This window comes from Lissotriton vulgaris, chromosome 2_1 (assembly GCF_964263255.1).
Source record: "Lissotriton vulgaris chromosome 2_1, aLisVul1.2, whole genome shotgun sequence".
In the NCBI taxonomy this organism is placed as follows: Eukaryota; Metazoa; Chordata; class Amphibia; order Caudata; family Salamandridae; genus Lissotriton; species Lissotriton vulgaris.
The window spans coordinates 1,867,514,204-1,867,531,925 of NC_141687.1; the positions used below are offsets into that span (position 1 = coordinate 1,867,514,204).

At 47.1% G+C, this 17,722-nt stretch overlaps 1 protein-coding gene across 1 annotated transcript in view; it reads right to left on the reverse strand.

Annotated features, from left to right (window-relative positions):
- The window catches only part of ALDH1A3 (aldehyde dehydrogenase 1 family member A3), a 296,162-nt gene that overhangs the window by 103,756 nt on the left and 174,684 nt on the right, over nt 1-17,722 (reverse strand). Inside the window, exons 5-7 of the mRNA XM_086958058.1 lie at nt 17,064-17,125; nt 12,257-12,385; nt 10,620-10,733 (exon numbers count right to left, since the gene is read on the reverse strand). Coding sequence (XP_086814184.1) covers nt 10,620-10,733; nt 12,257-12,385; nt 17,064-17,125 — 305 coding nt within the window. The remainder of the gene's footprint in view (nt 1-10,619; nt 10,734-12,256; nt 12,386-17,063; nt 17,126-17,722) is intronic.

Below are 17,722 nucleotides of genomic sequence, written 5' to 3' on the forward strand. Positions count from 1 at the left end.
CTGCCTTTCATCCTTTGGTGTCATTCTCCCTCTGACACGTCATTGGTTTCACACGAGTCTTACTGTGGTGAGAGTGCTGCAGGAGAGTATCAGGGGTACTGGGTCTCTGGATGACAGTTTGTGTGGAATAATGTTTTTACTAGAAAAGTGCTTTAGACCGATGACCCCAGAGCCTGCTCCCTTCCAGTGTGTGGTGAGATTTTTAGGATGTGGGGGCTCTGAAGCGACAAGTTTTATAGCGCTTGGGAGCGCTGTATTCACCTGCCTAGCGCTTGGGAGCGCTTCATTTCCCTGAAGCGCCTGGGAGCGCTTTGTTGCAGGAGGCCAGTGCCCACCCAGCATTGGCCGCGGGATTTGCCTCCTTAGCGCTTGAGAGCGCTGTGTTTGCCGTTGAAGCGCGTGGTGCTCCAAGCCGGTGCCCACCCGGCATTTGCCCCAAATTGCGGCGTATTTCCACTTGTAGCGAGTGTCACCTCGCTTTATAATTAAATTCTGGAGGGAGCCTACCCCTCGTGTGTCCCCCGCATCACCGCCGCAGCCTGGTACAAACCGAACATCGCCGCCGGCCTGCGACCAGGAAGTCAGGCAGGCCGGGCGGGACGACCGGAAAACGGAAGTAGGAGGGCGGGAGCCTACCCCGCCTCCCACGGAAGAGCTGCGGCTGTTTTGAGCACCGGAGCAGGCAGGAGCCTACCCTGCGCCCCGGTGCACTCGCCCTGAGAAGGAGGGAGGAAGAGTCCTGCTGCCGGCGCCTTCCACGAGGCTCCTAGGAGTGAGGTAGAGCCCGTGGTAACCGGCATAGAGGAGCCCTGCAGCTGCCGATGAGAGGAGAGCCGCCGCACCAAGGAAGCCGGTGAGTGGGGCTTCGCCTTGTTGCTGAGCTGCGAGGGCGGGGGGCATGTGTGTGTGCGCGTGCGGCGGCAGGGGCTGTGTATGTGTGTGAGCGTGCATGTGTGTATGTGTCTTGGAGTCTGTGTGTATGCGTGTGTGTATGCGTGTGTGTGTGTGTTTAAAAGAGGCCGAGGACTGTGGGGGGGAGGGGGTGTCTGTCTGTCTGCGCGCGCATGTGTGCCAACTTCAAGAAATCGGAGGGATGTGCACGGCGCGGCGCGGGACGGAACGTGCGCGTTCGCGCACCCAAATCCGGCAGAAAAGCTCGTAACACCCTCTTGTCCCTAATTCCCCCGAGACGGGCGGCTATACGTCTCCAGCTGGACGCATCCTTCGGATGCTATTCCAGCGAGACCTAAAAACTGGAGATTTTAAGAATGCTGTTCTGGAACTTTGTGTTTTTCTTTTTTGTCCCCTATTCCCCTCAAAGCACTTAATGAAGAGCTACACGCTGCTCCTCCTTATGACAGGGGTGGTCTTTGTTCGAACATATCGAGGTCAGTTCAATGTATATATTGTCATCTGCTGCTGAGTTAAGTGCATCAGAGAAGTAAGAGATGCCTGTGTTGGAAACTTTCAGATCCAAATAGTTTTTGGTACCATAAGTACAGGGCTAAACTGACCTCTAGGGAATCTAGACAGAGTGGGTAACTCTGAATGGTGAGTAAGGCTGCACAGGAGGGCCATCTTGGTGGGCACAGTTCTTTGCTACCTCATTTTGGATGCTCCCTCATTCAGGGCGCTATTTCTTTCATGTCCTCATCGTTTATAAAATTCTGAAGGGCTGAGGGCATTTGGAGTGTGGTGGATGGGTGAATTCCACCAAACTCAGGTTCATTCACCCATTTAGAAACGGTGGAACCCCTTGGTTTCTAAGTTCTGACACAGACTGATCGGGCTCCTCTGGTGGAAAATCCTGACCAGGTTGTATGTTTACTTGCCCCGGATGTGACAGGACGACAGTGACTAGACTTCCCGTGGTGGGACTGTCATAGAGGAAAGAAGGTCATACAATACTGTCCATGATATATCTTTTCCAACATAAAGAAAGCTTCTTCTGTTGAAAATCACTATCTATACTTGTTGTAAAACACTCTCCTTTGTTTTTGTTGAAAGTTTGTTGAAAGTTTTCTATATCTAAAATAAAAGGAAATGCTGCAGACTAAGAGTGCTCTTAAACTTTCAGGGGCATATTATCAAGGGGGTTTATCTCCGCTTTTTGGGCTTTAAAAGCCAAGAAAGCGGAGATAAAATTATCTCCCTATTACCTAGCTGTCGCTAACACCAGTTAGCGACAGCTAGTAGGAGATAGCGACCATCTTGGGCCCCACTTTGCATGTCAGTGATATTTATCACTAATGACATGCAAAGTGGGCGTGCCAAGATGTTAGCGACTGGAAACAGTCGCTAACATCGCTATCTCCTATTACCAACTTTTGGAGATATTCGCGCTAAGCTCGAATATCTCCAAAAGCTAACACCTGCCCTGAGCAGTTCTTAGCCATGTTATCCAATGGGAGGTGGAGAAGTGTGGCTCACTGGTTAGAGCAGGCAGACCCTGAAGCAGGGTTCAATTCCCGACGCGGCAGGGTCTTGAGCTCAAATGTCCACGGACTCGATAATTCTCGCTTCGGTGCCTGACCTAATCATGGGTTCACACTCTGCAACTCTGGGCATTAAGCTTGCTTAATCTCCACAACGGCCCCCCGCGGCGGGATGCCTGGCTTTCACCTTGGGGATGCCCTGTAGGGGCTATCTCACAGGGAAAAGACAGAACGGGTTCCCAAGGCAAGCGCTTAGAGACCCCTGGGTGATAAGCGCTATATAAATCCAACATACAATACAATACAATAACATGGCTAAGAGCATTAGCTCGGTAATGCATGAATATCGCTGATTTTCAGCGATATTCATGCATTGCGGACGATTTTTATCGCATTTGCGACAAACCTTGGTAATACCAAGGTTTATTTGCGATAAAAATCGCCGCAGCTCAGTGGTAAATTTTTGTCTCTAACCAAGCAATAGCGATAATTATGGATCACCTGCTACCCTTCACCCCGTTGGAAGTCGCAAATAGGTTACGATGCCTTCTCAGGCTTTGATGATTGCGATTGACAAGAGAGACCTCTCACTAACAAGCGATCTGTAAATGTAAACCAAGATGCTAATGTTACACCTAGTCCTCTATTACAAGCCCTGACATTAGAACAAACTATCCAACCCACCATTGGCAGCTCTTTTGATGAACAATCCTCACTGAATTGTGAGTTTGAGTTGGGGCCACACCCTTGCGCATCCAGTATCAATGACTCTCCTGGTATACTGGATTGTAAAGCAACTAATCAAGATCTCCCGGTTTCCCAGGTTAAAATCCTTTCCTGGAATGTGGCGGGTCTTAAAAACAAACTGCCCATCCCAGAGTGGGGCACTTTTATGGCCTCGCATGATATTTGTATGCTGCAAGAAACCTGGGCCTTAAAAGAAAGTGGGGTCCAGGGCTTTGCAACATACGATATCCTGGCGAGCAGGGGGGAGAGGGGCAGGCCTTCGGGTGGGCTGTCCATATGGGTTGGTACACATCTTGGTGTAAAGGCTTCTCAAATTCCTACCAACTCAATGGACGTACAGTGCGTGATGTTGACTACACTAAATGGGCCGGACATTGCCTTGAATAATGTATATTCAAGGCCAGTTAGGCGGGGTCTTGAGTCAGAGGCCATCGAGACCTTGTTATCCTTTACCCAATCGATCGATCCTTCCACTGTATTAATCCTGGGTGGAGATTTTAACTGCCATTTTGAGCCACTCATGGATTCGAATTTGAGTAATTCAGATGAGGTTGACTTGCTGTGGTCTGTTCCTGATCCATTGATTACTAGGGTGAAAGCATGGACCCCTTTGGTTTTACAGTTGCAGTCATTCTCGTTAGCGACTTCATTGCGAGCCTGTAATGGGAGGGTTGAGCCTGATAGACCAGGGAAAAATACGTTAAATCGATTAAAAACTAGTACTTCAATAATCGATTATATTTTTATCGAGGCCAGGCACTGGGACAGGCTACACGAGTTTAGGGTTGTTGAAAGGTCAGACAGTGATCATAACGCATTGGTCCTGTCACTTAAACCGGGGAGCTTTGGGTTGAAATGTCAAACTTCGGCTGAAGACTCCACCACCGTGCCTTTAATAATAACAAATTGCAGGCGCAGGGTTAAATGGCCAGATTTTCAGATGTCCACTAGCAAACTTGCCGAACTATATGAGTCTGTTATTCCATTCATTGAAGACATGGGGAAGTTCGGGCATTTAGGCAGGGCATCTGAAATACACACTATTCTGGTAGCCGCACTCAAAGATATTCTGTATCCGGTGAGAAAACCAAAACACCCTCGAATATTAATATCTAGATGGTATAACGCCTCCTGTAGGAAAGCCAAAAAGGCCCTCCTTAGAGCAATAGCAACTAATAATAGGGAAGAAATTAGAGCCCATCGCATCGTGTACAAAAGGACACTTTGCGATGCCAAGAAGGAATGGGAGACCTCCATGTGGGATGAATTGGGATCCGCCCTCAATATTAATGATTTTAAATCATTTTGGTCCATAGTCGCAACAAGACTTAGTGGGCATACCCCTGCAATTGCCCCGAATATTGCTCCTGCAATTTGGGAAAGCTATTTCTGCTATCTTTATGGCATCCCTGAGCCCGATGAAAAGCTTGTTACTATCCTGGAATCCCAGCAGCCTGCAAGTACTAGCGGGATCGAGCGGGGACGATCAATCACAGCTTCTTTATGCCCCACCCCAGTTGAATTTTTCACCCTGGCTGAGGTAGAGATGGCCCTAGGTAAATTGGTTCCTAACAAAGCTCCGGGCTTGGACAAATTGCCAGGGGATTTGTTTAGGACGCAACCAAAAATCTGTGCCCCTTATCTGGTTGTTTTGTTTAATGGTATCCTACAGGGAGAGGACCCCCCACCTACATGGTTAGGGGCTGAAATCGTGCCAATCTTAAAAAAGGGCTGTCCCTTAGCCCCTTCTAATTATAGGCCGATCAGCATAATCGATACATCTCAAAAGCTGATGGGGGAGGGTTATCCTTGAAAGTATTCTAGGTTGGATTGAGGATAAAAGGGTACTGTCCATACTCCAGGCAGGCTTTAGGTCTGGTACCTCCACCCTAGATCAAATATTTCGCCTGCAGGTCCTATATTGGAAGACTGCCAAGGTGGAGGGTGGCAGCCTCTACCTTGTGTTTGTCGACCTGCGGGCAGCATTTGATCTAGTTCCACGGGAAAAACTTTGGAGAGTACTAGCAGACTTGGGCCTCCCGCCCTACTTGTTACCCATCCTTTCTAAGCTCCATGATAAAAATTTCGCCCAGGTGAGGTGTGGCATGCATGGCAAACTCACAGAGCAATTCCCTGTCCAAAAAGGAGTTCGCCAAGGGTGCGTACTGGCGCCAACGCTATTTAGCCTTTACATAAATGGCATTGTGGAACACCTGAATGATGTAGAAAACAATGATGCCCCTAAACTAGCCACAGGTAGAGTGCCCGCTCTGATGTTCGCAGACGACACCCTGTTGTTGTCTAGAACATCATCGGGCATTCAAAGAATACTTGATGGGTTTGTGGAATTTTGCGACCTGCGGGTGCAGGAAATCAACTTAAGTAAAACCAAATTTATGATGTTTAACCCGCCGAAGCGTGTACGCCCAAATCCTGTTTTACACTGCACTCCCCTTGAAAGGGTTAAAACATTTGTTTATTTGGGTGTCACGTTAACTGAGAACTTTGGTTGGAATATGCAGATCGCTAAATCCACACTTAAGTTATCCCAGTTAGCGGGGGCATAGGTAAAGTTTCCAGGGTATCTACTTTCAGGTCGGCATCTCCAGCCCTTGAGATATACTGCCGGCAGGCTAGACCCGCAGCGACCTATGGGGCTGAACTTTGGGGGCACAAGCAGATTATGAGTCTCAAAAGGGTGGAGCACTCTTTTGTTAGAAACTTATTTGGGTTACCACCTAGCACACCTTTGATCCCTCTCAGATTTGACCTTGGCATGTTGTCAATAGAGGAGGTCACTACTGCTAGACCTATAATGTACTGGAAGAGGTTATGGTCAGTCCCTGAATTGGATGCGTATAGAATGGAACTTTCTGAGATTTTGCCTCTTCTAAAGAACAAAAAGATCTCCTGGCTCCAGCATATTCGTGCTGTTAGTACCCGTTTAGGTTTTCCTGAACTGTGGGAAACTCCTGAGATCTTTTGCCCGGGGCATGCCTGCCAAGCGTCACGCAACACGTGTGACGCCCACGCATTTCAGTGCGGTGATCCGCATCACCGCACTGAAATGAAATGTCATGCATCATGCTGCCAGGCGAACCAACACGGCGCGGCGCCGGTCACTGTGCCCGTCATAACAGTTTAGCACAGACTCGGCCTGCGCAGCTCTCAGCCGGCGCTCTAATGTATTGAGTACTGCACTGTTCTGCCTAGGAGAGCTGATGACACTAGGGGGCCGGCCCGGGCTCAGTTCAGCCAATGATAAGCACCGACGTGTCTCCAGGGGGCCGGCTCAGATCATCCAGATGTCATGCAGTACTCCCGCGTCACGTCCTGCGGCCGCCAGGAACACAGGAAGTTAGTCGGCGGCGCGGGGGAATCTGAGTGAGCGTGCAGGCTGCCTCAGTTGCTCACACTCACAGCCTCTCATCATGGCTGTTGGCACCAGGCTGGCCGGGCCGGCCGCAGGGGGGGGGTCCGTCCCAACTGAGAGGTAGAGGCTTGGCTGGCTGCAGAGCGCACTGGTTTGCGGGCGGCAGGTGCACCGGAATCATGTGCTCGGCTGGCTGGCACAGGCAGGACTAGTCAGAGCGCACCTTCAGTCTGTTACAGTGGGGCTCAAATTATATCATCTATGGCTGCCCCCTGCCAGTAAATAATGATTTCCGACCCGGAGGGATTTTGAGGGATCGTGCTGGAGCCTGTGTCTGACGGGAGGTACAGGCAGAGTGAGGCTGCTGCTCATCGCAGCTGGACAGGTCTCTGCAGTACTAATGGGCCCCTTTTCGGTCTTGGTATACAGACTCAAGCCTTAAAAAAATGGAGTAAAGTCGAGACAACACCCTCAGAGAATCAAAGAGCAGCAGGACCACTAATGTCAGTCATGCGCAACAATTAAAAGTGCGGTCGTGACCAGTAAAAAACAGACCGGAGCAGGTGCCTCTGTGGAAGGAAGGTAGGCCCAAGAGAAGCGGGGAGTACAGAGGGTTGCTGGGATTTTTGGAACAGTTGAACTTACCCTGCGCAAGCTAAGGCTGAGTAAGAGCAGGTGCGTAGCCCTGTTTGCCAAAAAATGTTCATTTTTCATGACAGATATTTAAAGGCAAGGTGACATTTTTCACAACTGTGTGAAAATGGCGCTTCATCCGTATTTGCAATTTGTAAAATGAATCAAAATTAACGTTTTCAGATCAAAACAAACAGTGCAACTTGGTGAGAGAGATGAGAGGGCTAGAGAGAGCGCATGAGAGAGGAGAGGGATAAAAAGAGGCAGAGACAGGAGAGGGATAAAAAAAGACAGGAGAGGGATAAAAGGATAGAGAGAGTGTGCAAGAGAGGGGATGGATAAAGACAGGAGAGGGCTAGAGAGTGAGTGTGAGAGAGGAGAGGGATAAAACTAGACAGCGAGAGGAGAGGGATAAAAGGATAGAGAGGAGAGGGATAGAGAGAGAGGGTGCGAGAGGGGGAGAGGGATAAAAAGAGACAGGAGAGGGATAAAAGGATAGAGAGGAGAGGCATAAAAGGATAGAGAGGAGAGGGATAGAGAGAGAGCATGAGAGAGAGGGATAATGACAGGAGAGGGATAGAGAGCGAGCGCTTGAGAGAGAGGAGAGGGATAAAAAGAGACAGAGGAGAGGGATAAAAAGAGACAGGAGAGGGATAAAATGATTGTAGAGGGATGAAAGGATAGAGAGGAGAGGGAAAGAGAGAGATCATGCGAGGGGAGAGGGGAATAAAGACAGAGCAGAGGTCTGGAGAGTGAGCGCGTGAGAGAAGAGAGGGATAAAAGGATAGAGAGGCGAGGGATAGCAAGAGAGAGTGTGTGAGAGGGGAGAGGGATAAAAAGAGGAGAAGGATAAAGAGAGATGAGAGGAATAAAGAAAGAGCGATAAAGAGAGGGAGAGAGCGAGGGGCAGGGATAAAGACAGGAGACGGATAGAGAGCGTGTGAGAGAGAGAGGAGAGGGATAAAAAGAGAGAGAGAGGAGAGGGATAGATAGAGCGAGAGCATCGTGGTCACACACAGAGGAAAGCTTACATTGTGAGATATAGTTGTCGTAGTAGTTTATTCAAAAGTTTATTCAAAAGACTGACGTGTTTCGATTGGAACACTCTTTGTGGTGTTATTTCTGATATTTACATGTGTTGATCGTCTTCATTGCTTAATTTTGTCTGCAAGAAAGTGTCACTCATAGTCGTTGAAATGTCACTCATAATTACACTGAAATTATGAAAATGTCACACATGGCAATCTGAAACCTTGGCAGCTATGCCGGGAATATCCAAGAAAGAACTCCTCTCTCAGATACATACCTTAAATTATCAATTATTAATGAGCTCTGCATCATTGGGTAAGCTGACATCTGATTTCCTCCTAGTCAAACCAGAATCTAAACTAGAGGAATTTATGGACTTAATCGAACCCCCAGCTGCCCGAAAGCTTTATTTACAGTTAGGACATGGCACCCTTCCAGTTAGGTCCTTTACATCCAAATGGTTAAACTCTAATAGTGAAGCTTGCCCAGCTTGCAGCCACAAAACCGAGAACGTAATCCACATACTGTTTTTTTGCCCCGCTTATTCCGCAATCAGAAAACGTTGGCTAATACCCATTTGTAAGAACTTGGGTCTTTTGCACTTTACACAGGCATGTAGGATAATGATATATGATACACATCCACCCATTGTGTTCGCAGTCTCCGGTATTTGTTTAATATGTGGCGTAGGAGATATACCTTTTTAACTTGATTGTTGTATATACAATTCTGCCCAAATGCTTTGTCTTATGATAACTTCTAGTTTAATTCTCTTTTTAAGATTTTATGAATATTTATTGTTTTATCGTTTGTGCTGATGTATTATTATGTGCACTTTTTATGGTCTTTTGATCGAAATAAAAGTTATCAAGCATAATTATCGCTATTGCTTGGTAATATGCCCCTCAGTGTTTTGCACTCTCCTGTTGGTTCTTTACTTGAACAAGGACGCCACCTCCAGAAACGGTGTTAAGAGGCTTGGGAAGCAATCACTCACTTCTATGGCTCTGTTTGTCACTTATTCACGTCATTGTGTGTCTGACAGGCTAGTAACGTCACACCAACACTAGTCTCAAAAGGACATAACCTTTTTTTTAGTGCTGTTCCTGCCTGACCTCCCAATCTTTGTGGAGCTGAGATGTCATGTGGATAGGGGTTCTGCGTTAGAAGAAACATCATTACTGATGTCAAACTTTAAACACTGTATATTTGTATGCTATTGAACAAAACACGCTTTTAACCATTCACTTTATTCATCATAACCTTTAACAACAAAATATGTAGGTATCTGAGTACGTTCCAATCAGTGGTAGAATCGTCAAGAAGCTGGCATGTACCACAAAAGTCACAGACTACAGAACTCATCACATACCAAGGTGGATACCAGTGCTACTCACCACATGCCAAGGTGGATACCAGTGCTACTCGTCACATACCAAGGTGGATACCAGTGCTACTCATCACATACCAAGGTGGATACCAGTGCTACTCATCACATACCAAGGTGGATACCAGTGCTACTCATCACATACCAAGGTGGATACCAGTGCTACTCCCCACATGCCAAGGTGGATACCAGTGCTACTCACCACATGCCAAGGTGGATACCAGTGCTACTCGTCACATACCAAGGTGGATACCATAGCTACTCATCACATACTTATGAGGATGCAACAGCTACTCTAAGGAATCATAACATACTTCTGCAGCTCCATCAGTTAGTCCAAGAACACATTACATAACTGTGTGGCTCCCACAGTCAATCTAAGAGTCATAACAGGCATCCATGGATCCAACAGCTACACTAAGGACTCATCACATCCCTCTGTGGATCCAACAGCTAACCTGAGGACTCATCACATCCCTCTCTGGACCCAATAGCTAGTCCATGGACACAATACGTAACTGGGAATCCTACAGCTACCATAAGGACTCATTATATACCTCGTTGGATCCAAGAGCTACTCTAAGGAGTCATCACATACCTTTGTGGATTGCTCAGTTGATTTCACAGCTAGTTTAAGAATTCCTCTCATACCGCTGTGGATTCAAAAGATACTTTAGGACTCATCTCGAACCTCTGTGGATTGAACAGCAACTCTAAGGACTCGTTGCATACGTCTGTGGATTCCAACCTCTAAGGACTTATCACATATCCCTGTGCAACCCAACACCACTTGAGGGACTCATCATAAACTGCTGTGGAACCAACGGCTAGTCCAAGGGCACATTACAAAACTCAGTTGCTCCCAAAGCTGCTCTAAGGAATCATCACAGAACTTTGTATATCCAAGCATCACTTGAGGGACTCATCACATATTTTTGTGCAACCTACTGCTACTATACAGACAAATCTCATGCCTCTGTGGTTGCCATAGCTATTCTAAGGACTCTCCACTTACCTCTGTGGATCCAGTGAAGGCCACTTTGTCAATGTCTGGATGGCTTGAGATGGCAGCTCCGGCCGTATGACCATATCCTGGGACGATGTTCACCACACCAGGGGGAAAGCCTGCCTGAACACATTAATAAGAGTTAGGATGGGGAGCAGGGTAACAATGGCCAATAATCAAATGGAGATTGGAACAATGCAGCAATATGAATCTAGTATATTCACAGATCCTGTAGCACTTTTCTCATTTCTTTTTCTTGGCTTTTTATAGCACCACTTAGCACTTGCCTTCACACAGTCTGAATGGGAGTTGCTCCATGATCTGAATATTCTTGGGACCAAATATTTCCGAGCTCCCCAAAGCCAACAAAATGCTCAAAATGTCTAGACACATTCAGCTGTGATGAAGCATATTCTTGGCACGTTCTCATGTGTCACACGAGTTCTTCGAGTCCCAAGCCCCAGGGTGATGAATTCCTCTGCCAATTGTTTCTACAAAACTGGTACTTCAAGCAAAAAACAGAATGTATGACCCACTTGAATAACTATTTTGGAAAGAACCGCAAAGACTTGAGCTGATCGGTGCTGCACTGACAAGGAGTTAAGAACTTCCCATATTTGACCCTAAGTCCTATGTCATCTTCTAGGTCGGCTGTACTGATGCACAACTTTAATAATCCATCTGTGCAGTTGGAAGGAGGTCAACAAGCCAGACAGGCGGCTCGTGCATGGTTCATTATCAACACAACCTGCACTATGGGAAATCTTCATATTAGAAGAGTGAAAGGATCAATCCAACCTTAGAACAGGGCCATTGTGCCATCTCAGGTCTTCCTCAGCACCCACAGAGGTGACGATGGAGGTACTTCTCTTTTTGTGCAGTGGTGCCCACCTCTCATAGAACGGTTTCAGGTGGACTAGCACAATTCAAATCAACTTTTGGATACAGGATTACTTGTGCAGCAAAAACAATAGATTGACATGGTGAAGTCAGTCTTAACACCACAACATTTTCTCTGTGTCATTAAGTCACAATGATTTTTAGCTCATCTGTGTCATTACAGTGGAGAGCCAACTATGTTCAGATCAGTCATAGCCACACGGACAAGTCTAAACCAAGCTGCCATGGCCTGTCCCCTGTGATCGGGCACACAAGTAACACTAGGAGGCTTTGTCGTCTTGGGAATTTAAATTAGATCTGGACTCATCCTTTTGTGACAGGGCAATGACTTCATCATAGGTGGGTTCAGCATGGTTTCTGTAACATTACAAACAACTTCGAAAGCAATGGAATGGAAGACTATGCAGAGAAATCCCTTGGGATTCAGAATGATTCAAGTCTTTCTATTGATCCCATGTTTACACTTTACTTGATTATTTGTGCCTCTTTATCCTAAAATACTGGGTGAAATGCATGTAACTAATGTGTGGTATTTATACTAAATTGACTCGCACAATTGTCATTTGTGTTTTTTAAGCCAATGTACATTTATCACCTTGAATCATGATTTTAGAAATGGTGTCCAGCATACATCAGCAATCATACCAAATATTGGAAAAGGCTGGTACATATAATACACAGAAAATAAAGTGTTCTTTTAGAACAAAGAGCAGCCACTGTTGTTCGTAGTGTATTCCATGCCTTACCTCCTTGATCAGTGATCCAAGATATAGGGACGTTAGTGGTGTCTGCTCTGCGGGTTTAATTACGATGGTGTTCCCACAACACAGTGCCGGCGCCACCTTCCAGATGAGCATAAGTAATGGGAAGTTCCACTGAAACGAATAGAAATTCAGTCACCTGATTGGCTAAATTTATTTAGCTTGATTTTTTTATTTACCTTATTTGCACTCTTAGCCTGTTCAATCTCTACCAACAGATGCAATGTCTGAACACAGGCAACTAAAGCGATGGTGGACTAAAGAGTTGTTATTCACAAATTAAACTGAAGACTTTCCCCATACGCTGTCAATGATGGGTTTTGGCCGATGCATACGAGCTAAACAAGATGGCCACATGGCAAGAGCCAATGGCCAGCAACACTTACACTGTTGTTGTGTCTACAATTGACTAATAGAGATAAGGAAACAGGTGATACATACCACTGTTCAATGAGAAGAGCTGACCTACTTTATACCTGTACATTACCATGGGTGAGTTTTGGGACCAGTGTTTTATGAGACGTGGAGACCTACACGTTACTATGGATGGACATTGTGCTGCTGAGCACATGCTTCTTGATACTGATGAAGACGAGTATTGCATATATTGTGTTCTGCTAGCTGTGCAACAGGGGGCCCTGGCGGAGTTGTACATTATTTTCAATTGTTTTTCTTTGTCAGGTCACTGAACATCAGATCATTTTGTCTTTAAGAATTGTTTATGATACAGTCAGATTCCATGCTGTCTCCACATCAGTTGTCGTTAAAGAACCTCAGCCCCTGTCTTATAACTTTCTTTACTTTCCCTTTTTCCAAGAACGTCAGGAGTGAACCGGAAGTGAATGGATAGAGCCTTAGGCGGAGTTATTTACTTTCACCACTTAAGTCCACAAAAAATGCTGATACTTGGTTTCTACCAACCGAGAAGTGATTGCTCTAGATGGCAAAACATCTTAGTATGATGCAACTATCATAGGCCCGCTGGTATCTTTCTTTTGTTCTTGAGAGCAAGATCAGAACCCTTCAGGGATGTAAAAGTTGAAAATGTAATGTTTTCATCATGGTGGCATACATGCCAACCCTCCTGATTCAGATGGGAGACCACTGATTTCAAGGCTAGTCTCCCGCCTTCTGATTGCTTCGTGAGCTTTTGCAGAGAGGGACTGGTTTTGTGTGACTGAGAGTATACACTGCCAGTAACCTGCTCCTGCAGACTAGTGCACAACATTTTTGCCACGCTCTCTCTGCCTTCTGTTGTGCTTTATCTGTGCTTCTGACAAGTCAGGGGAAAAAATGTATATTTACATTCAGTCCCGTACAACAATAATCTCGATTGATGCCTCAAAAGAAGTTAATGGGAAAAGTACATTATCCGGATTATTTTAAAAAATCCCTCACTTGCCTCTTCTAAAATGTTCGCATGTATTTAGTGGATACTTGGTGTTTTAGGGGCTTATTACGAGTCTGGCAGTCCACGGACCACCAGACTCATGGGAGTGCAGTGTTGACGGTCTTCAGACTTCCCTATTGGGTCCAAGGTGGTTGGGCCACTCTGGGACCACCACAACTACATGGGATCAGAGATCCCTGGTAATGGCCCGGTAGTCTTGAAGCCGCAATATGCTTTGCGGTGCCTCTGTGGCCCCGCCAAGCATATTACTAGTTTCCTTACCGCCACACTTTTCATGACGGTGCTACTCTCACGAAAAGTGTGGCGGTGAGGAAACAAAGGGGACATACAGGGCCCCCTGATGCCTCACATCATGTGAATGCACACAGGTGTGCACAACATGCGCCCCCCCTGTGTGCATTCACAACAGTACCTGCACGGTATGTTCTGCATTTGACGTTCCCATTACAGTGCCTATTTCCTAGACACCACCCTCGGAACGCCAAAAAACGAACCACCAGACCAGCAGAAAACTCCTGATCTGGCGGGCGGTTCCTGCACGCCCCCTTTCTCCACTAATCTGCAAATGTGCCTACTGGTGCACTACTAGTAGGGGGATGAAGACCCCTTGGCTATTGAGGGTCCTTGGGAGGCAACTACCCCTCCTGTTACCTCCAGCAAGTCCTACACAGTGGGTTTGCAGAGAGACTTTTGTTGTAAACACCCCCTTTCTCCACCACTATGGAAACTCACCTCCTGGTGCACTACTAGTTGGGGATGAAGTCCCCTTGGCTCTTGGGCGTCCTTGGGGGCTATCTAGCCTTCCTGTACCACCAGTAAGACTCATACAGCTGGGTTGCTGAGAGGTCCTAAGGGGCTAACAAGACCTCCTGTTACCTCCAGTAAGCTGCACACAGTGGGATTGCTGAGAGGACTTCTGAGGCCATTGCTACTTTCTCAACCACTCTGCAAATGCGCCTCCTGGCAAAGTGCTGCTTGGGGGATCAAGTCCCCTTTAGTCCTGAGGCACTCAGGAGGCAAGGGGACTTCATACCCCACCAGCAAAGCGCCGAGAGGCGTGTTTGCAGAGTGGTGGAGAAAGGTGTCATGATCTCAGAAGTCTTCTCAGCAATCCCACGGTGAGGGGCTTACTGGAGGTAACAGGAGGTCTTGTTGGCCCCTAAGGACCCTCAGCAGTCAAGGGGACTTCATCCCCCAACCAGCAGCGTGCCAGGAGGCACATCTGCAGAGTGGTGGAATAAGGGGGCGGGGCCTACAGCGAGTTACCAGCTTTTAAAAAGAAAATTTCTATTTTGTAATAAAGGGTTGTTTTTTTAAAGGAAGGGGGCGCTTGGCCCCCCCTCCCTGGGACAATTTTGGTCCCAGGAATCCCATTCCCAGGGACCTGCTCTTTATTTAATTTCTTCTTATTTTTTTAATACATGGGAGGGGGCTGCCCCTCCACCCTCCTGAGGCTGATTTCTGCACAGGGGACCCCATCCCCTGGGGTCAGGCCTTTATGTATTTTGTAACAAAAGGGAGTGGTGCCCCCCCCCTCCCCAGGGTGCTAATCCCTGGATCCCAAAGCAATGTCGCTAGATAGCGGACAGGGAAACAGACACATGCATTTTCTACTCTCACTTGCTAAAAGCAGAGTTCTTGCTATGGCTTGGCAGTACAAGCCATAGCAAACTGCAATGTTCCGGGGGGAGGGGGCGAACCCCAGGTCACTGCTGGAGACGGCCCTGAGGGGTGGCGATCTCAAGTCCAATCGAGGGCTCCAGGAGGAGGGCCGCGCGGCCCACCTCCATTGTCACCTTTAGCCCCAGGGAGGTGGTGGTCCCTTGGGCCGGGGGTCTGCAACGGACCCCCTTAGTTATTGTGTTGTGCAGTACGAAGCTGGAGGCCGTAGGGTCTCCCCCATATCTTTTTTAAAGAATGTATGAAACCCTGGGAGGTGGCGGTCCCGGGGCTGCAGGAGGGCCAGGCCGCATTCCAAATGTTAAGTGCCCCGGAGAGCAGGTGGTCCATGGGGCAGCGGTGGGCCAAGCACCCCCGCATTACTCGTGATCGAAACCCTAGGGGCTGCAGGGGATGCAAGGCCCCTGCATTATTATCACATTAAGCCCTGGGGAGTTGGTGGTCCCCGGGGCTGGGTGAGTCTGAGAGGACCCCCCCATCTAAAATCAAATATGCCCCAGAGATGTGGTGGTCCCCAGGCAGCGGGGGATGCCGCGCAGGCATCCTCCGTCTATAATTGAAAGAAGCCCCAGGGTGGTGGTGGTCCCTGGGGCAGTAGTAAGCACCTGCAGGGGGCCCATGCGCTTCCCCTACTATATTTGCACAATGCCCCTGGGACCTGGCTCACCCGGGGGCCCATATTTAACGGAGCGCAGGTGGCTGTGTTTTGTTTTTCTTTAAATTTCTGCGGGATTCTCTAATCTAGAGCGACTCCTGCTGAAAATTAAAACACAAAATACTTCTTTGGCCCTGGGGGATCCCACAGCCGCCCCTCCCTCCAAGAGGCCTAGGGTGTCATGTTGTTTCTACCTTGACCCCTTTTCTTTTAAAAAAAGTGTTTTCTTCTGATTTGGTTCAACCAAGCCATAAAATGGCTGCCAACACTTCCTGGTTTGAAGTGTTGGCCGCCAATCAGATGGCAGGTATGAGATTGGCTGGGGTCCCGGATCCACCTCGGCCTTAGTTGTATATCTTAAAAATCTTTAAATTGCTCAGCAACTACTAAATGGATTTACAGCATTTAACAAAAAGAGTGCTTTCTGAACCAAGAGCTATCTTTCTGCAACATTTGGTGCCATTCCGTTCAGCTGTTCGGACTGTAGCTCTGTTTAAAGTTTCGTATGGAAATTAACATGGAGAAAAAGTGTTTGGGGCCCCCCTTTTTCTAGGCCCCTGCTTGACGGATCACCTTGAAATTTTCAAGACAGCAGCTGAAGTGACAAGTCTACTAGGTTGAAAATTTTGCATGTATTCGTCAAGCTACGCCAAAGTTATTGCAAATGAAAAAATGCTCTTCCCATGGAAACTACATCCTAACTATAACTACCTACTGGCAACCATCAATAGGTTTTGTATGTATGTATATATATATATATTCACAAACCCAAGTATATATTAAATTACAGAAACAATACATCCTCATTCAGTACTGTCCTGCACCTCATATAATAGAGTGACTTCAGTGAGTGAGTGCACCCAGAAGACCCTTGGCTGCCTGAGCACAGGTTACGATCATCACTTCAGGGCCCAGTCAGTCCTAACCATTAACAAGGAGGAGCCTCTCACAGGATATATGTCTTCACTTCCTCATACTGCCTGGTGACAGCAAATATCAGAGAACACCCAGAGGCACGTCAAGTGAGCAGTAGAACTTCTACTTACTGGAGTGATGGCCCCGCAGACACCGATTGGCTCATGCATGGTAAAGCAGACAAAACTGTCATCTACAAGAGAAAAAAAAACATGGATGACCAGTTGAGATAGTATTTCCTTTAATCATATGCAAAACAAGAACATGGTTCCATAAAACAGTGGTTCCAGTTACAGCCAACAGTTTGAATACACACAACCTATCCTAAGATTTATACTTCATTATTTAGGTCATGCTACCAAGAAGGGTTTGAAGATCCTGATCTGAAGCACGTGTGCAGCACACGAAGAAAAGAACAGTACAAGAGCACACGTTCACAATAGAAGGATGACTGTAAGCTGTGATCGTGCGATAGGAATATGGAATGGACTAATGTTCTAGTGCATTATTGCAGAACAATGTCTTTGTGTGGCCTGGTCATGGTTAAGGACATTACCATCACTGCACTGTGGAAAAGTACACTAAACATCTGCAACCACATGTGCAGAGAATGGTTAGGGGTGAATCATAAGCCTTAAGGAGTCTACTCTCTAGTCAACAGAGACTTACTGCTTACACAGTAAATGCTTTGTCACCATTCTACATGTTTCCTAAACTTGGAAGGGGAAGGTGCACATGTTCATTCTGTTAGTGATGAACAGCGGACCATATGTATGAAACCAACCATTGA